The 24,646-nt window shown below is 33.7% G+C and overlaps 1 protein-coding gene across 3 annotated transcripts in view; it reads left to right on the plus strand.

Annotated features, from left to right (window-relative positions):
- The window catches only part of LOC118443323 (uncharacterized), a 106,307-nt gene that overhangs the window by 63,778 nt on the left and 17,883 nt on the right, over positions 1-24,646 (plus strand). For all 3 annotated transcript variants that reach the window (XM_035870113.2, XM_035870114.2, XM_085659392.1), the window contains exons 2-4: positions 11,700-11,905; positions 18,640-18,775; positions 19,999-20,132. In XM_035870113.2, the coding sequence (XP_035726006.1) occupies positions 11,700-11,905; positions 18,640-18,775; positions 19,999-20,132 (476 nt within the window). The remainder of the gene's footprint in view (positions 1-11,699; positions 11,906-18,639; positions 18,776-19,998; positions 20,133-24,646) is intronic.

Here is a 24,646-nt window from a genome sequence, read left to right on the forward strand (position 1 = left end):
GAGAAAAGAATCTTTTACATATCATATCGATTATGATTCTCATTTGTCTTAAACTTTTAAAAGAACAATATATTGTAAGTATTGTTCGATAACGATCTTAGAAAAATTATTTTCGATAATATAACATTTTCTAAAGTTTCTGGGACATAAGGAATGTAATATTTTAAAAATAGTACAATAAATGATCTCGAAATTATAAGGGGTTTAATTAATTCTTTCATTTATGATTTATTACTATTAAAATTTGCAGAACAAAGAAACATTACAAACATACACACACAAACACACACACACACACACACATATATATATATATAGTTAGTGGAGTAAAGATAAATAAAACATTTGCAAGGATGCAAGTCTATTAACTGGTCAATTGTTAAATTTAGGGGTCAATTGTCAAATTTACATGGGTCATTGTTAGAGTTTAACATTTGACAATGTTATTGTAATTAAAGTGTTATGAATATTCTTTTGTTCTAATCGTACGCGTTTATTTATCTATACTGACACAATTCATTAATCGGATTATAGTTATTAAATAAATATTAAAATAGAAGTAATAAATATAATTTCTTTTACTTTTTTTTTTTTTTCTTTTTTTTTTTTTTTTTTTTTTTTTTTTGATAAAAATCATATTTCTATTCTATGAAATTTAATATAAAATTAAATTATTGCGCATACATTACGTTGCACATAAATCTATATTAAAGGTTAATACATTGTAATTCCGCAAGCAGGTACATTTAAGGGTTAACAGGACGATTCGACGCGTTGCCTTACGTTAATTAAAGCAACTCGTATTTCAGGCTTCTCGCTGCGGTATCAATTTTGGAGGTAGAAAATTCCAGAGCTCGAGAAGATTATAGTGTAGGTGGAGAGTAAGAAGAACCGGTGTGGTAAGGATAGCTACCTCTAAAAGCATGAAGAAGAGAGATGAGATGACGGATGGAAACGATCATTCTTTTCTCTCATTTTCTCTCTCTCTTTCTCTCTCTCTCTCTCTCTCTGTCTCTCTCTCTCTCTCACATACACACTCTCACTCTTACTCTCTTTCTCTCTTTTTTCCGTTTCCTTTCACTTTCTCCCTTTACATATACCACAACGGTGTATTTAACGGCGGCAGTCGGCATAAACGTGTACCACATTTGCCTTTAGGAGAGAAATCTTTCTGGAGCTTTCCTACTCAAGGACATTTTGCGGCATCTCGAGAGCGACATTTTAAACCCTCGGCGCACGGAGAATAATAGCGCATTGAAAATCCAAGGGAGAGAAGAGGGAAAATACAGATGCGCGTCGGCACTCAGAAGCTCCAGCATTTGGGTATCTGAGAGAGAGAAAGGTAGAGAGAAAGAGAGTGAAAGAGTGTAAGAGAGAGAGAGAGAGAGAGAGAGAGAGAAATAGGAATAGCTTGTGAGAAGAAAGTAAGAGAAAGCTAGAGAGATAACGATTATGCTTCGTCGTATTTCTAAATGCACGGAACCCACCCGTTCGCGCCCGTGATAACACCAGGCGAAAGTGGAAATGGAATGATAAAAAAAAAAAATTAAATAGAAAGGAAAAGAGAGAGACAGAGAAAGAGAGAAAGAGAGAGAGAGAGAGAGAGAAAACGATGCTCGGAATATTATTCGTGATCTTTGAATTTTCCATTTCATCCTGAAGATCTTGTGCCTTTGAACAAATTATCCTTAAGAACGAGAAATAGATTCATCACTTTTTCCTCGTTTTCTTTCTTTTTTTTTCTTTTTTTTTTTTTGTTTTTTTGTTTTTTTTTTTTTTTCATAGAAAAAAGGAAAAGGAAAATAAGTTGAACGAACACGAGCAGTACACGATTTTTAAGTCTTCCTTCTCTTCGTCGTCCTTTTAGAAGGATTTTTACGTCAATTACGAGAATTAGTGACGAAAAGAAGTTTTCTTTAAAAATGCGAATGATAAAAGTATTACCTATGTTAATTCATTTTACAGAAATTCATCATTTTTTTTCTTATGGAATAAATCGACGCTCGAAATAAAAATCATACTATATTTATCCGTATTTTATGCTTATACGGTGACGAAAAACATACCTAGATACATCGTTGCATCGCATATGTCTCCGTAGGGCAAAAATCGTATACAGCATGAGAGGGAGATTTCGTTAGACGCGTGAGACAGCACACTGTAAATCGCCAGAGAAGGAAAATATCTACGGTGTTGGGAAAATATTGTGAGGACAACAATCATTTCTTTCCTATCCAGAGGCATCAACGTTGGCGTGGACAAAGAGGATACGACGGAGGGTTAGCTAGAATATGAAAAAGGGGAAAAGGAAAAGGACGAGGAAGATGTATCTACATATGTAGAATATCCATATATGAAAACGGTTCTTTGCCCAGCACAACGCACAAATAGTAGATGGTGGAGTTAGAGTAGAAATCTTGTCGTTGTTACTCTTTTCTATGTATTGACGAAAATAAAAGGAGTAAAGAGAGAAAGGGAAAGTTTGAAAATTTTCATAAACGTAAACTCGTAGAATTGTAAACAACTCTTTTCTAGGAACGAACGTTTATCACTTGAGGTACCTTTTTCCAAGTGATCAACGAGAGTATGAAGAAGAAAGAGTTGAAGAGAAGGGAACGACACTAGTTTTATGTACTAACATTTGTCTTACGACTCGATGGACAAAAGGCACTATTAAATCTCCTATCTCAACTGTTACGGCGCGAAACGAAAATGGCAGTTAGCGTCGAGACCCACTGAACAGGAATTATTTTTCTATGGAGATTCTAATCGTTATCCTTCGATTTATGAGAAAAACGAAATACTTGCTTTCTCATCGTAGCTTTATGCGAAAGTATTAAATGTACGTTCTACTATTGTTCAAATTGTTAAATCGAAGTATTGAAAAATGACGAATATATAACGTAATTCACATATCTCTCGTCTCATTAATCGAACGAAGCAAACAATATTTGTGGAAATTTTTCTTCGATAAAGGAATTCAATCGTATCTTTTTTCAAAACCAACTGCGACTTTCTGGAGCTTTTATATAAGAGAAAATCGATCTTACTGGCTGTTCGATAAAGGACCGTATTAAACTTCCGTATCTAAGACACCTACCGTTAAGGTGCAAAACAAAGTGCAAGCCGCGAATGTGTTCGAACGTTCGGTAGTTGTCGTTCTAAAGTTGTCGTGCGTTATAGGTGTATATATATATATATATATATATATATATATATATATAGTATGTTGAAAGTTTAAATCGAAAATGTACGTCGTACTCGCTCGCTCTTTCTCCCATCCCTCTCTCTATTTCTCCCTTCTCTACTTCAGTAATCCCCCACACCTGCGATAGTTTCAGGCCAAATTTCGATCTTCAGCTTTAAGGTTTACCCTTCGTACTCATCCTCTTTCTATCTCTCTATCTATTTCTCTCTCCCTCTCTCTCTCTCTCTCTCTCTCTCTCTCTCTCTCTCCCTTCTTGCTCCCACGCGATTTCCAAACTCTCTCGGCTCTTCGCACAACAAATTTCTGTTCCAACACCGATCGAGAGGACTCCCGAGGCTCAGAGAAACGTTTACATATGATACAATTGATCTAGGCGATTTCGTTTCAACGATCATTCGTAATTATACAAGAATCTATTTTGCATAATTTCGAAAGATATTTTATTCAATAATACTTATCGACGAGATATATTAAGAAATTTGTTTTATAAATTCATATTCATATGTAAATTCAAAAAATGGAAAATGAACTGATTAATTTCTTTTCTAAAACTATGTATCATTGATCTCGTGAAAATTTCAATATCGGAAATTATACCAAATTGAAGTGAAATTTGTTACATAGGAAATATCACGAGTTATCTTGCATCATACGACGTAAATAATACATCTACATGCGTATCCAGTTTGATAAGGCTATCGTGAGTATTCAATTGTAGCAATTCGATAGGTCGAACGTGATTCGCGTTTCAAGATCGATTTGAACGGCAACGCTTACATATTGGTACTACTAATAAGCGCGAACATAATCATGAGCCTTATTGTTAGTGCGTATGCGATTACATGGTCGAATAGAGAATTAGGCTAATGAGTCCCTGTAGTTCGATTTGTTTGGCTTCTCGCGTCGCGGTGCATTCGCGTCGAAAATTTTCAACCTTGCTAATCCGACCAACCTAAGATTTATCACCGATCGATGTACTGGATCGTGAGATTGTGCTACAACAGGGACGTAGCTTCGTGATTGGTCTCAGGTATGCGTTTAGAACTGTCGCTCCGAGAAATATCGTTTCCGCCTTCTCCCCGAACACCGTGATGCGTTCAAATGGTAATTAGATAAACCAAATGATAATATGTTACTTAGAATGATCGATCTTTGATTAAATCATCTACATTAGAATTCAACAACATAGAAAATATCGTTCCTCGAATTTTTATTTGATCAACAAATGAATTAAATAAATATATTTACGTTTGTCATTAATCATTGAGAAAAATCAATTAACATGCTTCAAAATTTTCTTTTTTCTAATGTTAAATTTTGAAATGAAAAAAATGAAAAAAAAAGAAAAAAGGAAATAATAAAACGAAGCTTCAATAATGTAGATTCTTGTTTTTTTTTTCTTTTTCTTTCTTTTTTCTTTGTTTAATATTAGATTCGATAATATTAAGCAAAAAAGTCGTCTTTACATACAAAAAGAAAAAAAAAGAAAAAGAAAAAGATATTAAAACTAAAAGCATATAGATAAACATTGCATGTTATTTTAGAATGCAACGAAAATAATTATCGTGCATTTGATACTACTGAGAAAATCTCTCTGATATATACGTATTATTTCAAATATCCTTTTCATTTTCCTATTTAAAATTAGAGCATATTAACCTACTAAAACTATTATTTCAATTTGTTTTAAGTCTGTCAAATCGATAATAAGCAAAAAGTTTTTCGTTGTAGTCGCCAGCTAATTAGACTTTCGTAGACTTGTAACGAGTAGAAAATGTGAGACTGATCCGAAACATACTTTCCGAAGTTTCCATACTTTGTATTCAGGCCGCGTCATAAATCAGAGATATTGCACTATGGAAGCACTCACCGTACGGTCCTCGACCACGTTGCAAAACCAATAACTGGCCACTTACGATTTATCTATATTCATTAGTAGCCAATACCGTCGACGCCTACCAATCAGCCTCCGATAATTATCCACGTAATTAGGTCGTGCCAAACTCAAACAATCCCATTTCGCGATGCGCTACGTGCCATTCCCACCGCTCGCATCCTGCCCTTTGCTTTCGATTAACGTTTGAATAATGCCAGAATAAACAGAGAGAAAGAGAAAGAGAGAGGCTTTTTAATGGAAACTCTTCGCGAAAATTCAGCCAGGATTCGTGCATTTACAGTAAAAACGAAAAAAGGCAAAAGAAAAAAAAACAAAAAAAAAAGAAAAAAAAAAGAGAAAGAAAGAAAAAAGTTAAAATTTGGACGCATTTGAAAATTGGCAAATAAAATAAAAGCTTAAAAACATAACGACGACAATTAAAAAGAAAGGTATAATATTAAATATCTTTCTTTCTTATCTCGCTGTCGTATCCTTTAGGATAATACGATAAAAGATAGCAACGTAGAAAGCCAAGATAATTGGCTTAACGCGCGTTCGTCGAAGATAAAGTCCCGTTTTATTACACGTGGAATGCAGTTTAAAATTTAATACGTAAATTATCGGGAAGGAACCGTCTTGGTAGAATATCGACCAACTCTAGTAGCAAAATGGCTCCTTTTATGAAAGCACGAAATTGACGTCGCGTATTTTCGAAGGCAATGACCTTTCTATATACATACTAAACGGAATGAGATCGTTGATCCGATGAAAATTGAGGCGGGTTAGAAAAGTCAGCCAAGCTCAACGATAACGGTGTGGGCTGTGTGTATTGATACGATAAGTCCATCGCCAGCTAAATTACGTTCGTGTAATATTAAATTTCATTTTTCGATAAACGTCCTCATACTGCATAATAATCCAAATATATGTCGTTCATTTAATAAAAATTTTTCATATAAATTACGATCATAGTCGCCACCCTATACGCCACCGTATACGCCAGTCTATAGTTTCTCACTTTAATTACACTTTCTTTCGAATCTCAGCATGGTCCTTGTAATTTCCATTAACGTTTCGACTGTTTGTAATTTGCTTTCGAATTACCCATTTTCGTGTACCTTGAAACTTTACGAAACACGCTCCATTTAAAGCAACAATTGCGAAGACATGCATTGTAATCGAGGCTTTCCATTCCTCCATCTAGTTTATCTCTCTGTATCTGTCTTTCTCTCTCTCTCTCTCTCTCTCTCTCTCTCTCTTTCTCTCTCTCTCTTTCTCTTTATCTATCTATCTATCTCCTTCTCTATAACTAACGGAATGTTCATTTCGAAGGATTGCTTTACCGACTGAGGATCGTGACAAACGTACATGTGCAAAGCGATTCAATCGAAAACAATGCAACAGTAAGACAGATCTTCTCTTTTGATCCGTTATTGTAATTGTTCCTCAACTTTGGTTCAATTATATTGATTTTCAATTAATTTCATTTGTCAGAGTTTTATTAAATTTATTAAATTAATTTCTAATCAATTGTAAATTACAAATAGTGTTCATGATTATTTTGATCTCGATGATATTAGAAAGAAATTATTTCGATATTAATCAAGTCTATGAAATAAATAAAAGAATTATAATAATTAAATCAATATAATGAATAATGAATAAACTCTTTAATTTTAATCTTGCACGAGTTGTGCGTTCATTGTCAATTTGTATTTTTATCTTCCTCTCTCTCTCTTTCTCTCTCTCTCTCTCTCTCTCTCTCTCTCTATCTATCTATCTATCTATTTATCTATCTATTATGTACACACACGCATATACACATACCTTCATTTAACGTTCGAGAGGTAGAAGCCATCTCTAAAGCAACTCCTTAATTTACATGCGTCTGTATCGGCACGATCAAGCCACTATTTACTATCGCGTACGTATAATGTATCTACCGATCTCTTCTATCTTTCTATCTCCGTTCTCTTTCCTTTAAGCACGCTCTCAAATGAGCTTTCTATTTATTTGAAACACATTCGAAAAGTGCGAAATTTCGGACCACACGATTGTAACGATTACCGATAAAACGAGGTATTTTAGTATCAGCTGTAAAAGGAAAAAAAAAATAGTCGACTCCTTGAGTAAGTGTATTTCTTTTCGCAGCGTGTGTTTTTTTTCCCATTTTTCCATCTGTGAACGTTGACATTGGATTAGGATAAATAAAAGAAGATAAAAAGGGATCTATCTATAAGCGTATGTTGGTTCAATGCAAAGTGATTAAAATTGTTTTCATTAAAAATTTGTTCAGATTAAAATCTAAAAGCAAAAAAATAAAAGCGATTCTTTAATCAAAAGGGGAAAAAAATAATAATAATAATAATAAAATAATAATTTTATGAAATTTTATAATTAATATAAAGAAAATGAATTCAAACGCGATAAGTTCTGTTAAAAAAAAAAAAAATAAAGAAAAAATTAAAAAAAAATAAAAAAAAATGATAAAATGAATTCAAACCCGATAAGTTCTATTTGAAAAATGATAAAATTGGAATGGAAAAATTTAACAAAGAAAACATGAAACGATGGTTGTAACAATTTCGGTTAAAACAGTCTGTTACGCTTTATGTTAGCTGACAGCGTAGCGACCATTCGATTGATTTTCCGCAGTTTTACATAGGCACATCCATCCCTTCGAACGAATATATATATATATATATATATATATATATATATATATATCGATGGATAGCGAGCACGGATACACTACTGGATATATCGTTTCGAACAGTCGCCGAAAATAAAATATCCAATAAACTTTCTGGACAAATGTTTTTCGAAAATCGTTGTCTCCCTTCAAATCCTATTGTCTGCAGCTTTTTCAATGTAACGTTGCGTTTGTGTTGCGTCTATGTGTTTGTGTTTAGCAACGTTGAAAACTTTACACGTTATTGGTTCTCTAACAACAACGGTTCCGATGTAATGCGTGGGAAAGGGATATCTCGAAAATAAAGAAAGGCCTCCGAATATTCGAATTTTCATTTTTAAGAGAAAACTATAGACAAAATTCGATGAAACATCAAAACAAAGACCATTCTTTCGAAATGGCTAGCGTGAAAGGAATATCCTCAATAACTTTTGAACGTCGTATCGATTTCCTTAGATCTTTACATTTCAAATACATCTCCCACGAAAGATAATGTAATATTTCATGCAACGAATATAAAATCAGCAAGAATGAAATAATTATAAAAAGAAAAATCAAATCCAACATCAATACGATTTTTAAAATCACGATATAACATTTAATTTTATCAATATAATGTAAATTTATCTTATAAATTTTTTTTTTTATATAATACAATTGAAAATTTTTATATGATACTTATAGTTCATCCATCGATGACAAATTTGCGAAAAGTTCGTATTTGTGTACTTTTTATTGCTGCTACTGCTGCTGCTGCTGCAAAAAAAAAAACCATGCAATTTCTTTCCCCACAATTCTTCATATATCGAAAATAAAGCTGAAAATTTCTCATTCAATATAAAAAAAAAAGAAAATAAATGAAAAAAAAATAGAAGGATTATTCAATTTTCCAATGGATATAAAATAAAGAACGTTGATGAGATTATTGAATTGGGAGATTGAGAAATATAATAGAAATTATAATCATACCGTAAAATGTTTCCATCCACCTCATTTCTTTCTCATTCTCTCTCTCTCTCTCTCTCTCTCTCTCTCTCTCTCTCATTCGTTCTAACATACACGCGTTATTTATTATCTTAATTAGTCGTGGCTCGAAGATTCTGGTGCATGGCTAGTTAACTCCTCTTTCACCCTTAAACCTAATGGTGTGCGTAAAGTCCATTTAGGATGTCTGAACGTCCCCAGAGTGTCGTACGATGTAGACCGAAGCTCGTCTAATCGCGACGACCCACCCTAATGCTTTTTCTCTTCTCTTCGTCTATCTCGTCAGCCTCTTCACCATTCTCATCCTTCCTTTACGCTTTTGAGTCTCTTCGTTCGTACATTTTCACCCTCGTTTCAAGACGGAAATAAGATTTTCTTTCTTTTCAAGTACAAAGAAAAAGAAAAAGAAAGTAGTAAAGATGAAGTTGAACGATTGATTTCTTTATCCTTTTTTTTTTTTTCGACCATCAAAATCCCTCGTTTTCGATGAACCCAAGATGGCAATCTATTTTATTTACAATAAATCCGATTTTAATAATGAAGTTGCTGCGAGATGGAATTTACAGTCGAAGTTGCTTTCTCTTTCTGTCAACGAAATAATTAATTACGGAGAAGAATATCAAAGAGAAATGTTCCCTTGAAGATTTCTTCTTATTAAAATCGATTTAATACGGAATAAACAACAGGAAAGATATTAATTTATTTGAAACAGGTAAATGACTATGTTTTCCTTCGATAGAAAAAAAAAGAAAAGAAAACAAAAAAAAATTACAAAAATAAGAAAAATTTCACGAGCAACATTTGTACCTCATATTCGTTTGCGATTTAAAATCGGTTCATTAAAAGTTTGTTCTCTATTTCGTTCAATCGTATCTTTTTCAAAACCGCACAATCTTATTTATTAATCTAATTAGACATCCGTGCCGCCGAAGAAGCCGAGATATGGCGGTTAACCCGACTTTCTCTGAAGCCCTAATGGGTCGGATGAAATACATCCGCCGTGTTAAAGGGCAAAGCTGCAGATTAGAACGGCTGTTATGAAAATTAATTGGCTGGGAATGTGGCTAACTTTAGCGAATTAGGGCGCTTATGTATCCTAGGTAAGTACGACTTGTTCCTCAATCGCACCATGTAAGTCACTAAGATAAAGAAAATGTCAAAGAGAGAGAGAATGAGAGAAAGAGAGAGAGAGAAACTTGAAAAGACAAAAGATAAAAAAAGCATATATAAGGACGAAAAAAAATGATAGTAGCAACAGTCAACCTTCTTCTTCTCTTTGATCCTTGAAAGGAAATGGCTTAAAAAATCTTCTTAGATAAATGGCAGTTGAAATGGAACGATATGAAATACTTTATGAATTTTAAATATTACAGATTAGGATTAATATTTAAAGTCTAGTGTATGTGTGTGTATGTACATATGTATGTGTATGAGAGTTAGAAATCCTTTTAAAATAGCATATATGACATTAAAAACTTTTCATATATAGTATCTTTCAGCGATGAATTCTATTCCATTTCTTTTTTTAAATATCATTTTTCTTATTTATATATATATATATATATATACGACAATGACATGAAATTTACAGTTTCGTAACGACGATATTGAGAACGGGAAGGTACAGAGTTGATTTAAATGGATCATGGTAAAGGAAGGGAAATGCAGTAAATACGAGTCCGTATGTTTCTTAGGGATGCGAGATTAAGTTTGACTTTGTATATAATGCTAGAGAGTTTAGGAAGTACGTTATACGGTACTGTACGATACCTTCGTGTCGTGTAGTATTCATCAGACAGCTATACCACAATATCGAGTTTGAAACACATTATTTTAGATTAAGTTTCGCGCAAAGGATAATATACGGTAGGAAGATTTCTACTCAAAAGCTAAATGTCACAGCTTTTACTTTGATGATGAATTTAAAACGTGCAATGAGTTTCTATTGTAAAGATATCCTGTGTACTCAATTATTCACTTGAGATATATATATATATATATATATATATATATATATATATTATCATAGAATTGGATTATATTAATTTCAAGCTTTCATTTGTAATACTACATATATATATATATATATATATATTTATCAAAGAGGGCGCATATTAATAAGAAAGAAAATAAATAAATAAATGAATATATAAATAAAAGATAAAAAATTTAAATTGAATTTTTGACGTATATAAGTACGCTATAAAATTTGATGATCTATTTATCGACAAATATATGATGCAATCTTCGTAAACCAGAGGATCGATATTTTTTATTACTTTTTTACGAAAGAAAACTGTTCATTCGGAACGTTCTTTCGAAAGACGATGGACACATGGGGTTATTTCATGGTCTCAAATGGGAATACGTTCTAAGTCTCTTCGATCTTGACGACAATCGAAACCTGTATATGACTCGTGTGCAGTACAAACGATATTGCCAATTTCAAGTGACACAACGGAACAATAACACCATTTCGAAAAATTATTATACCTCGTTCGTCTTTCTAATTCCTCCGTATTCTTCTTTCTTCTTCGTTTTTGCACTCACATAGTTGCTTCTGCTTTTCGCTCGCTTTTTCGCAAAAAATATTTTTATCTAAATCTGCTCGAGTGCTTTTCTCTCTCTCTCTCTCTCTCTCTCTCTCTCTCTCTCTCTCTATCTATCTATCTATCTATCTATCTCTATCTCTTGCTCTTTCTCTCTTCCATTCTTTTTCATAGGATTTACAACGACCAAAACACTGTATTTCTGGTTAAAACCATTCTCTCTGGCTCTTACCATAAATGTTTATGACGCACAAACGTTTGTAAAAGATAAATAAAATATCTGACAAATGGTGCTCGCGACATAGAGCCTCGCGTCATGATACTTCATGCACAGGATTTATTTCACACGTAAATGTAATTCGTTGCACGTTCTCGTTAAATATTTTTCAGGTGTTACGGGCTTAAAGGATTTAACGATCAACGTCCCAGCAATGGTAAGATCTGGTGACACCGTCATACTGACTTGCACGTACGACCTAGAGGGTTCATCGTTGTACAGCATTCAATGGAGCTTAGAAGAGGTAGAATTCTATCGTTACGTGACCGAACGAATGCCACCCCAAAGCGCGTACAACGTGAGTGGAATACATGTAAATGTAAGTATCTATAGTCCGTTCTATGACTTAATTTAACTTGACTTTTAATTATACGCTTTCGCGTTCTCTCTTTTAATTACATCTATATTCTCCTCGTTAGAAACGAGAATTTTTTTTCGTTTTCCTTTTTCTTTTTTTTTTTTTTCTTTTTTCACCGAAACCAAACCGTATAATAGAATGTTGAAGTAAGCATTCTTGAAATTCAATTAAAAACAATAGCTAATAGAAATAATAAAATATTATGTGAAAATAAATTTGTTTTATATCGATCGAATAAATAATATATAATCGTCTCAAGAGATATAATATAAAATTAATTAAATCAGAATTATCAAATACATATTGATCATATAAATTTTACATCATCAGTTTATTTCTTATTGCTAAATATAATCGACAACAATTAATAAATATATATATATATATATATATATAACAAAGACAAATCAGATATATATTTATAAAATGTATCTCATATAAAGACTTAATTCGTAAAAAATTGAACATATATTAATAAGTATCTTAAGCTATATTATTTTCAATATTAAGTTGTATAAAAAGTTATAACAAATAGAAGATATAATATAAAATGTGTATTAAGTAATACAATTTGAATAATCCTTAACGACATTTGTCTATAGTGTATATTATATGAAAATAAAATATTGTAATCAATTTTACGCTCTACACAAAGAATAAAATTAAGGAAAAATATATTATCTAAAAAGGATTGATTAAACGTTATAATCTCTCTAATGAAAATTCACGTAATTTTATTTATTATTTTATCGATTCTCGGGGAAAGAAAAAAAAAAGAAAAAAAGGAAAAAATAGAAAGAGACAAAAATTAAAAATGATTGAAGCATAGCCCATCGCACATCGACAGGAAGACACCAACGTGAAAATAGAAGAGACGACGAACTTTCGATAGAATTCAGTCAACTTACGGCATCCTCATTAACCGCGAATGCATACTTTCTGCCAGATTCCAGAAAGCGAAGAACGTGAGAAGATGGATGATTAATTGTCTTTCAACCTGGAGGTATAAAATTTTCTCTCTAGGTAGTCGTGCTCTCCTCCTCGTCTTTTTGATTTAAACCACTATGTAGACGCGTAATAAGCGATTTTGTACTCCCCCTCATTCCCTTTTTACTTCACTCCTTTGCTCAATGGTCGGTCGGTCGGTCGGTCTGCAAAATTTTCCGTAGAAAACGCGTAATTTTCTCGCGAGTCAGCCAATGTGAACGAGAGAACGAGCGAGTAAGAGACAATACAGTTAAAGAAAGCTCGAAGCAGGACGAAACTCGAGGCAGACATTTATCAGCGTCGTGTACTTGTCCGACTTCGAAAGAAAGAGAGAAGAGAAAGAAGAAAAGAGAGATAAGAACAGTAAACCGACCTGATTTTTCCACTCGGCTTCGAATGCATCGCTTTTTACTCTGGAGTCACACCTCTCACGACTATAATATATTTTTCTACGAGTGAACGAGTCTCGATAAACGGAAGGGTTTCGATGCCTTTTCCAACACACTACCACGAAAGGTTTAACTTTTTCTCATCTCTCTCTCTCTCTCTCCCTCTCTCTCCCTCTCTCTCTCTCTTTCTCTCTCTTTCTCGAGTTACTCAAGACCAACTCAAACAGATGCACACAGAGAAGTCAGAATATATATGTATATATATATATATATATATACTTACGTACATACATGGAAAAGTTCAACAGCGTAGGTAACACCATGTCGAACGGTTAAAATCCTTCGAGTTCGTCGAGAAGAAAGAAATCGATAGGGCTGATTTACGGGCGGCGCTACGACCGCGACACGACCCTTTGAAATTCCGTTCGAGTGAATTTGAACCTGGGTCAAGCGAGCTCCGTGTTTCACGAGAATCGAGTCAACGCCTTCGCGATCGAGGATACCTCCCTCATTCCCTGATTTTTCTTAACACATAGAATATCCTTTACCTACTTCGCGATAACGATCGTTCTTTCCTTCTATTCCTTTTTTTTTCTTTTTTTTTTTTCTTTTTTTGTCTTTCGTCAATTCAATATCATTTTCTCTTAATCCATTTAATACATAATTAATTTATTTTCATTAGAAATATTTAAAGGATAATATTATATATTGATTAATTAAATAAATAATAGAACCGAAATAATGGTAAAATTATATTATCATAATTTTCTTTTAAATCAAATTTAACGATGAAGAAAATTATTACACGTATGTTATTACATCGAGCATTAAGCTATATTAAATATCGATGTATTATAATTCAACAATTGTATGTATTTAAGTTTTAAAATTATAACGAAGAATTGTTCTCAATTATGTGAGTTTAGGTAAACGACAAGTGCGATATATATCATGCGGAACGAAACAATCTATCGTCAGTTCAAACCGACTCGCCGAATCGAGAAACGATTAAACGCTACTTTTCACGTTAATAACTCAAAAATTTCGCTTGCGGTTTTGCCATACCCTCATTCATTACACGTATCCAGTGCGATGCGAACCCGAAGCAGTGAGCACGCTTTAATGCGAATCGGAAACCACTCGGTCGATGTGTAATTAAAAAGCGATATTGGATTTATTTTGCAGGCCGCAACGAAAGTCAGAAATCGAGTGATTAATATATTGCTTTGCGATAGGCGTCGACGTACATACGTATACGTATATAGTTATTCAAAAGAAAAATACGAGTCAAAGTTTTTTTCTTTTTCTTTTCTTTTTTTTTTTTCTTTTTTACATTCTTGACTTCGACATTGACACTTTTTCCTTACTGTTAGGTAACATTTATCTTCTTTGAAATGGAAGCGTTGATTAAGCTAAATTTTTATCCCATTTCCAATACGATAAAGAATATCTCTATCTCTTTATCTTTCAAAAAAAAAACAAAAAAAAACAAAAAAAAAAGAAAAAAAGGAAAGATAAAAAAGCTGCACAACTTTTAAGAAAAGTTTCAAAGACACATTCATTTATCCAGATAGTCCGAAAGCTATACGAACGACAGTTTTAACTTACTTTTAACTCGAGTTATTAATAACGAGTCAATCGAGTCCGTATTACGAGACTATAATTACAGAGTTGAACAGAAGTTGTTAAACTTGTTATAATTCGTTATCGATGATAAGAAAAATTGAAGAAGCTATTGTCAATTTTTCCATCACTCTTGCTTTTTTCGTTCTTCTTCCTATTTGTCCCGTCCCTCACTCTCTCTCTCTCTCTCTCTCTCTCTCTCTCTCTCTCTCTCTCTCTCTCTCTCTCTCTCTCTCTCTTTCTGTCGCAATCTTCTATCTCCTCATCTCTCTACGGATTTACCAGATAAAAGACAAGGTAAGAAATGCAAAAGAAAACATCTCTTGTAGCATTAGTTTTCTTAGCACCATGCCATCATTCTTTCGCGTTTCTTCGCGCACATGCCGTCGAGCCATTCAATTTTTTTTTTTTTACCCTTCGACTTTTTTCTTCTCTCTCTTTTTCAAGAAAGCATAGTTCCTCGTTCCTTGGCAAATAGATGCGAACACTGAAATATTACATCGGCTTACGAGGTTATGGTTACTTGAAAGACGTGTATCTCTAATAACGTCGAGTATATCCTCCCTACGTCCTCCTTACGGTCTTTTATTCATAGATTCAAAAGAAAGAGTTTCGAAGTCCTCTGAGAAAATATCCTCTCAAGACTAGTTAATGCTTCTACAGTTAGAAGCTAGCTGTATTTTTCTTTTTTCCTTTTTCTTTTTTCTTTTTCTTTTTCTTTCTTTCTTTCTTTCTTTGTTTCTTTTTCTTTTTTTTTTTTTTTTTTTTTTTTATCACAAACAATATCGAACCACGTTGAAAGAAAACAGGAAAGAGAAAGTAGTAAGACGGATTGAACTATAGAAACGTTCCGAGCATTCTTTGGAGTAAATATATACTTATACATATACTTATGTACGTGTACATAGAAGTAACGGTGATCCAGAAAGTGACCGAACATTTTAGAAAAGAAGTGCCGAAGAATGAAACAGAAAGAACAAGAAAGAGGGACAAGGGATCGTTTGTGAGTTTTAAAAGTCCACCCAGTAAAGCATCGTTCTTGGTAGTAAGAAAAAGTATGGAAGAGGAAAAGAGAAAGAGAGGATAGATAGACTTCATTTTGTACAAAAGAAACTCTTTTTTGATTCTTTCTTTCTTTCTTTCTTTCTTTCTTTCTTTCTTTCTTTCCATTTTTTTTTCCTTCTTTTCTTCACTTCTTTCGTCGAACGTGCCACCAATTCAATTTTACCAAGTTCTCGTAAGAGAAGACGAGACTGTCGAAAAACAGTAGGTATCGTACATTTTTCATCCTTCATCGGTACTACAAAAATTCATTCCATTCTGAATATTGAGATTCTCGTTGAAATACCTTGTCTCTTTTCTTTCTTCTTTCCCTCATTCCTACGGTGATACACCGCGAAATCGTTCGCACCCGGTTACGATCTCTCCCGATTGGGTGCATTTGTGAAAATGAGTCTCCAATCCTTTTCACGTTGAGCATAAGCTCAAGTCGATAAGAAAATCGTCGAAAATGTTAGTCCAATGTCAATATGCATTACGTTATCGTAATAAGATTTTTTTTTTCTTCTATTTCTTTCCCTTTTTTACTTTTTTTTCTCTTTTTCTCTTTTCTTTTTTCTTTTTTTGCATCAAACGATAGATTTTATACTTCTTCTAGACACTTATACGAAATCGAGAAACGCTTTATCGAATTTATTGATTCATTAAATTCCAACAAATTTGAATTATAATAATATGCAATGTTTGCAATCATTCTAATTATTTAGCTAAATTTATTATAATTTTATACTCTCATATTATTACTCGAGAGTTAATTATATGTTCTATTATTTGGAAGATAAGAGAGTTATATAAATTTTGATATTATTTTCGCAAAATATTTTTGAAAGAAAAGAATTTAATATTATTAAAGAACTAATTGGTTTCTGATATCTACACGAAATATCATAGTCAATAATAGAAATTTACTTTATGCGATGAAACCGTCCTTATATAAAATTTTACGAGTTAAATGAGGCATAACGTGAAGGGGGAAATTGTTCCTCCTTAACAAAAATGAAATTACTTAAGAGTTCTAAGATGATCTTATATTCTACATAGATTTAATCAGTTTTGAAAATAATGTCCGTAGGGAAGCATTTTTGTTAATAAAAGAATGAACAAATTTTATTGAATATCTTTGTATCAAGTACAATCGTTTTCTGATAAATAAATATAAAAGTATAAATTTGATTTGAATTCGCCAAATAATTTTCTACTTTCTGCGTTAATACCTTTTATCGGGTATTAATATCGTTAAATAACTTTGTCTCTTTTTATTTTGTATCGATGCACAACACACACAATGTGCCTTATTAAAGTTAATTCAGAGAGATTTATTCAACGATTTTATCCATCGTTCTGATCTTTGAAATACGTTAGCGCATGACAGAAGATAAACGGAGTTTCTATCATTCGTGCTTACGTTCCGTAAAATTGCGATATCGCGTGTCCACCACCGTTGAAATTCAAAACCGTAGACACAAGAGCAGTGAGGATCAACGATTAAACAAGCATTTGCACGCGACATGTCCCATGGGTTCCCAAGCCCGCGGGCTTTCACTGTGTTTGATCCATGTGATCGATCAAGTTGTAAAAATTCCACGTATGTATGTATTTCTCTTCCCTTTTTTCCGAAACAAATTAAAGTTATGGACCATGGTCATCTCGTCCGAACGACCTATCTATCAGGCTGATATTGGAAATGGACAAAAAGTTGTTAACAATATTTTGTTATCCGTGATAAAAGAAAAAAAAAAAAAAAAAAAAAAAAAGAAGAAAAAAAGTCACATCGATATGATAAAAAGAATATACTTCCAATCATATTATTTGAAAAAAGGTGATTATTATTAGAAGAATAAATAAAATTGTATCGATCATTTTATACAATATAATGGCACTGTTTAAATAAAGTTTCTCTTTTAGTCTCAATTTAACTTTTTTACTTAAATTTTTTTACTCTTCCAATATATCTTTAATAATTATAATTTTCCCGATCAGAACACTTCCATGTTCGTTTCGTATATGGTCTTCTCTTTGGATTCGTTGAAATTTCTTTCATCGGCCGTCCTTGATAAAGAGAGTTAAAAAAAAAAAAAAAAAAAAAAAAAAAGAAAAAAAAAAGAAAAAAAAGAAAGATAGAATAGCAGAGAATAGAATGAATGAAGAAGCAGAGACGATAAAAGAAGAGATGAACGAATCGGAGAGAACAACGGAGCAGTATGAAGAGTTGGAGGAAGAGAGAAAGATCGTTGCAATGCATATAAATATCAGCTGAAAAAAGGATGAAAGTACGAAAGGGTGAGATGAAGGAAAATGGGGGGTGAGGGATTGGGGATGGGTTGTAACGATAGTGGAGTCGAGCCGATCGAGATTTAGTCGCGCGGAGGATCGATTTCGGCGAGTCGATGGTGCGGCAGAATGCGAAGTAATATCCGTGTTGCTTTCGACGAGAGCTACGATCGTACGAGCCCGATACATGGTGGAAGAGAAAATTGACAGAACAAGAGAGGAGGATGAAGAGAAAAAATAAATAGAATGGAAGCTAAAACGGCTTTGAAATATAACGTACCTCACGTGATGAGGCAAGCTCGAAAGAACAGGAACAAAAAGAAACTCCAAACTCGGGATGCATTAAGCTTCGATATTGTTTCACAGGTCACCGCATCTGATACAACTAGTGTCACCCTGGTCGACGTGTCCAGAAATCTGACCGGGACGTACAAGTGCGAAGTATCAGCCGGTGTGCCCTCTTATCACACGTTGATCGAAAGAGCGAAAATGATGGTCGTAGGTAAGTACACTTTCGAAAACTCATAATAACCTATTCGATGCGTTATGATTCATGAAAACGAGCTGGTACGAGATATCCTACTCTCAATGGTTTTATTACCTTTCGAAAGTTCGGTTCCTACCAGCAAATTACCTTGTTCGGAATTAAAATCTCATTTCCACTTATAATTCACGGCGTTCGTATTTCCTATGCTTCTCTCTCTCTCTCTCTTTCTCTCTCTCTCTTTCTCTCACTCTCTCTCTCTCTCTCATTTTCTTTTTTTTTCTATTGAATATTCCAGTATTTTCATCGGATTATGTTACTTGAAATACCTATTCGAGATAATTAAGATAGCATAGGAAAAAAGAACCGTAGACTCTGATCAATACAAAACTTTAATAAAAACGTAAAATTCTAAAAAAAAAGAAAAAAAGAAAAAAAAATTGCAATTATTCAGTATCATGATAGTGGGAGGAGTATAAAGGTTTGATCTATATCATTCACTATAAACAATGTTTTCACATGTTGAAGGATTAAAATGTCTTTCCCTTCCTGCCGTCAGCCTTGATTCTTAAAGCACACGAATCTGAATTCCGGAGAGAAGAGCGAACATAAAAAAAGAAGCAATAAAAAAAAAAAAACCTACCGACGAAATAGAGCACAGAAAGAGGAGAGGAAAAGGACAAGGAAGAGTGGGGGCATAGGATCGATCGTTGGCCGGCAATAGCGACATTCCTTGTGTCCCGCTTTTCGCAAATAACGACGATACGTTTAACGAGAACTTTAGAGGCACATAACTCGCGGCACGGGATTTCCCTTTACGGTTCCCATTCCCGGAAACCGCCACGATTCTTTCTCCGTAGATTAGGGGATTCGATCTTCCCTCTTATTTTCCCTCTCTCTTTTCTCTCTCTCTCTCTCCCTCTCTCGCTCTCTCTCTCTCTTTTTTCAATGGTCTAAAGCAAGCTGAAAACGTGACGTCAGCGTATTCCGCACAACGTGGAAAAAGTCCAGCGTAACGTACGATCGCGGAAAGTTACGCGGTTGGAGTTCGAAGGAAAACCGCGCGAACGATCTTCTCAAAGACAATAAAATTGCCAAGAAAACGGGAGTTAGGGTTGATTTCAAATAAAATAGAAGAGAGAAATACACTTCCGGTCGGTCTCTGGCATTTCGCCAGATGTCGAATTAATGCCGGCAAGCAAGTCTCCCATGTGTTAAACGACATAATTATTATGCCTTAGACGCCCCAAAAACGGATCCGACTATCGGCAGTGAAAAGGAGCGCATAGCAGTTGGAGAGATGCTCAGAGCGAATTGCACCTCCGGTGCATCCCGTCCAGCCTCTGCCATTACGTGGATGCTCAACGGAGACCATGTGAGTATTTCTCTTGCTATTATTATCTCTTTATCTCTTTCTATATTTATTCGCTTTCTTCTTCTACTTATTCTCCAGTTATTTCATTATTTCTATATTCAGTTTTATAACTTACATAACATTCGACGAAAATCCCAGATGGAAAACTCTACATCTGCCCAATCCTATTTCTCTTATTTTCTCTCTCTCTCTCTCTCTCTCTCTCTCTTCCCCTCTCTATATCTCTATCTTACCTTCTTTTCATTCCGTTTTTCTCTGCTTTCTCCTCGCCTTTCTTATTATTCTTTTTCAAAGGTTTACTCTGCGATTTATACTTTTCATCTTTTTTATTTATACTTTCTTTGCATCATCAAACGCAACATTATCCTGTTACAATTAATTACAATTATTTACAATTAATTATTAACTAATGCGATTAATTAAATAATGATCCATAGAAATACGACATAAAGATGTAACATGAGATCGTTCAGAAAGAAAGTAACAAAATTGTATAGATCGATAAATTAATAGATATCGATCGTTCGGATTTATACGTAACTCCGCATATAATTCAAAGAGAAGATTAACGTTTCACGATCGGTCTTATCCATCGATATAATGGAAAATGTTCTCGATTTGTTGCCGATCGTTGAAAGGGAAGGAAACCCAATGGATGAGAAGAGGAAAAGAAGAGGCGAGGGGATTTAAATCTATACGATTGTAAACACGTAAACCACTTTTGCCGTAGCAACGTAGCAATATGTTCCGACAGTGTGCAGTTCGAATTGCGATTTAACGGAATAATTTGGTTGATTTAACAAATGCCGCGGAATAACGATTTATTTGCATAGGGTGGCATCGTAGCGGCCTTTGCACCTACCCCTTCCTATTTCTCCTCTTCCTCTTCCACCTCTTCGCACCCCGAAACACCGTTACGTGTCGCCCACTTTCTATGGGCGTATCACGATATATATCTCGGTAAATTTAATTCGCGTCGGAGTGAGAGCTCGATTGATCTCGAACGGGAGAACTACGAAATATCGAATTACGACTCCGCTCGCTAATTAAAAAATGAAATATGAAACTTTACAGCGTACGAGCTAGAAATAAATTCGATCGGACGCTCGCGTCCTCCTTTCATCGTTCCCGTCGTCGACGTTGTCGTCGACGTTGTCGTCGTCGTTGTCGTTGTCGTCGTCGTCGTCGTCATTGTCCCGGTTAGCATTGAATAATTTTTATGATTTTTAACGGGTAAAAAATTAAAATAAAAATACAAAGGGAAAGAAAATACAAAGGAAAATATGAAAATGTTTTTACTCTGACATCGTGTTTTAAAGATTTTAGGGTGAAATTTATCTTCGTTTACATTACTTTTTATAATTATCGAGAAAAAGAAAGAGACAGAGAGATTATGTTTTCAACAACGGGAAGAATGAAAAATCGCCGGGATGGAAATAAAACGAACGTTGTGGCAACGACTACCGAACTATTTCGTACACTAACAGAAAATTCGCGTTTCGTGAACTGCTCTATCTCTACCAGCCATGATGACGTATAACAATAGCTTGTTCGCTCGAAAGCACACGTCTGAACGAACTGCTTCCTATTTTTATGTTTCTCGATTTTGGAAGGAAGGAGAGCAATGATAGTGGGGGTATGGAATTTTGAATCTTTTTCAGCAGTCTTGATGCATCTCGGTCCGTTTACTTCCTAAGAAAATGCCATCGACCATCCCATCGTTTTTTACTTCTCAATTTTTGACATTTTCGATTGACTCCTCGGGTCTCTTATTCTCGTTCTCTCTCGTCTTCCCTTTTGTTTGTCAAGAAATATAATAAAAGGCGTTTAGGTCCGTGAAAAGTCAAAAATATAAAAAGAAAAATAAAATCGTTCTATATAAATTGAGTTTGCGAACACTCGTACAGACGATTTTGAAGTTCTTTTAACGTTCTCTGCGCTTTCATTCTAGAAAAACTTCTTTGATAACTCTGAATCTATGAATACTACTAAAGAGAATGAGAAAGAGAGAGAGAGAGAGAGAGGAAAGAAAGAGAAAAAAACATCAATAGAAAAAAGAGAAAGCTTAGAGTTAATTAACGATACTAATCGAGATTAGATAGCAAGAAATAGATTCATTCAAGCGAATTACGATAACGATCACTTGGAATAAATTGAACGATCGTAGCTGATATGAAATTTCCGTTTCCGTAGAAACTCGAGAGGTAGTAGAAAAGGTCCTGAAAGAGCAGAAGGCCTATCAACCGGTGGTTAACTCGCGTAAAGTGCAGGAGTCGCGTGGACCATGACGATGGTCTGGTGTAGCCGGTCACTGGGTTAGAAAATCGCTCTCATCGATTGTCCAACGGTTACTTCTACTATTCTACCACATCTCCAGTTAATACGTACGCTAGTATATATATATATATATATATATATATATATATATATATGTACTTATATACTTTTGACTATACCACATTCGTTTATATATGTGTGTGTTTTTCTTATATAGATAGTCTTAGATATAGGATAGAACATTATGGTATTCGTAGTGTATATAAATACTATATGCTATATACTATATATTATATACTATATACTATATAGTATATATTATATACTATATACTATGTAGTATATATATATATATATATATATATATATATATATATATATATATATATATATATATAGGTATACTTGATCTTATGCCAAGAGGATCGAACCACACCTTCCAATTTCGAATCAACTTTTCTTTGATATTTTCTCGCCGCCTATTTTTCCATTTAGCTTCACACGACTTTGCCGAAAAGCTTTCTTACGGATTTGAAAAACATCGACGAGTATTTTCAAAATAGAAAAATTTTCTCTGCTGTCAGACGAGCAATCTGAAAGGCGTACAATCAATACCATTAACAATAGGCAATCATCAATCAAATATCATCTCTCGAAGGGAAGATTATTTGTAAACTAATCGATTACACGTTCATGTTTAGATTAATGAAAAACATATAGGGAAAAAGAACAAACGATAGATAATTTCAGTAAGCCATGTGTTATTCATCTACTCGATTTATCCGTCGAAAATATAAATTTCAAATATAGTTACACAAAATTTTTGATTCTCAAAATTAAGTTCAATCGTTAGAAATTGGAAGGTATGAGAAACCCGTTGAAATTCTAACTCTGTGTCGTTGTGGTTTCCTGGGATTCGAGGTATAATATTCGAGGATGGTGGGCATATCTTTGAGGTCGTGGCACGCGTCGAGTGCTTTATGGAAATACGTACATGCTTACGTGCGTATATATATATATATATATATATATCCTCGCAATATATGGTCTAGGTAGAAAAGAGTATGAGAAGTATGAGGCTTTGTGACTTCATGAACATCTTTTCACATTTACGTGCGTCGAGTGCGAAAGTAGAAAAGGCAGAAAGAGAAAAGAATTCAAGAACAATCGAAGAGCTAGCGATATTTTCATGAGTTTATCTACGAGACTCAGATATAGACTCTCTTTCAAACGAGAAAACGGCTCTCTTGCAAAGGAATCGAACGACACTCGACGTTTCGCTTCGAAGACACTTATCGCTTCCGCGATCGCTCGGGGATCGAATTTAAAACAAGACTCACATTTTATCGCGAGAAAATGTGGTACAACAGTCTCTTTCGTTTTCTTTCGTCCTTTCCTTTTCCTATTTTTTGTCGATTACGTAAGTCCACCTCGTTTTCGAAAGTAATAACACTAGAAAGCTGACATCTCAGACTTGAATTTAAATTTGCAATATTAAATTCAAATTGAAATGTAATTTTCTGAGAAAATAGAAACTATATATATTATATTTTCTTTCTTTCGAAAAAAACAAAAAAAAAAAAAAAAAAAAAGAAAAGAAAAGAAAAGAGACAAGACAATGAAAAAAAAAAAAGAAAGAAAAAAGAAAAAGGATGGATTTTAATTTTCCACGAATAATTTAGAAATAATTTAATGAGAACGTTAAATCTATCCTTTATAAATTCAAATAAAGATGAAATAGAAATTCACGAAAATTTCCCGTTGCATTTCTACATCAGACTGTTTTCTACTAGCATCTTAAAAGAAAATTCACGTAACCCGTTTCGTTCTCGAGATGTAGTAATACCGATTCGAAAAACAAATTCGTATCTTCTACGTGGCTTCAATTACATTACTTCTTTTCGATCTCACTAACATTTTCAAGATTGCTTCTTTTCAAAAAAGGCTTTATTCCATTTTTCGTTTTCACTGCGAATAAGGTTTTCCTACTTATGTTCGTGAAAAACTTAAAAGATGGCCGATAAGAAATATGTGGGAACGCTTAATAGTTAAAATAATGATATACTAAAGTTGTCAAAGTCATTGATTATGATTATGACGAAATGGAAATTACAAAAAAAACGAAATAGCGAATCCAGCGGATGTATATATTTAAAAAATATCGTGATCAGTGAAAATCAAGTTTCTTGATAATTTGGATATTTTTTTTTTTAAATTATCGTGCTCTAAACGTCGTG

This window comes from Vespa mandarinia, chromosome 9 (assembly GCF_050613455.1).
Source record: "Vespa mandarinia isolate Hongniang chromosome 9, ASM5061345v1, whole genome shotgun sequence".
NCBI classification, from domain to species: domain Eukaryota; kingdom Metazoa; phylum Arthropoda; class Insecta; order Hymenoptera; family Vespidae; genus Vespa; species Vespa mandarinia.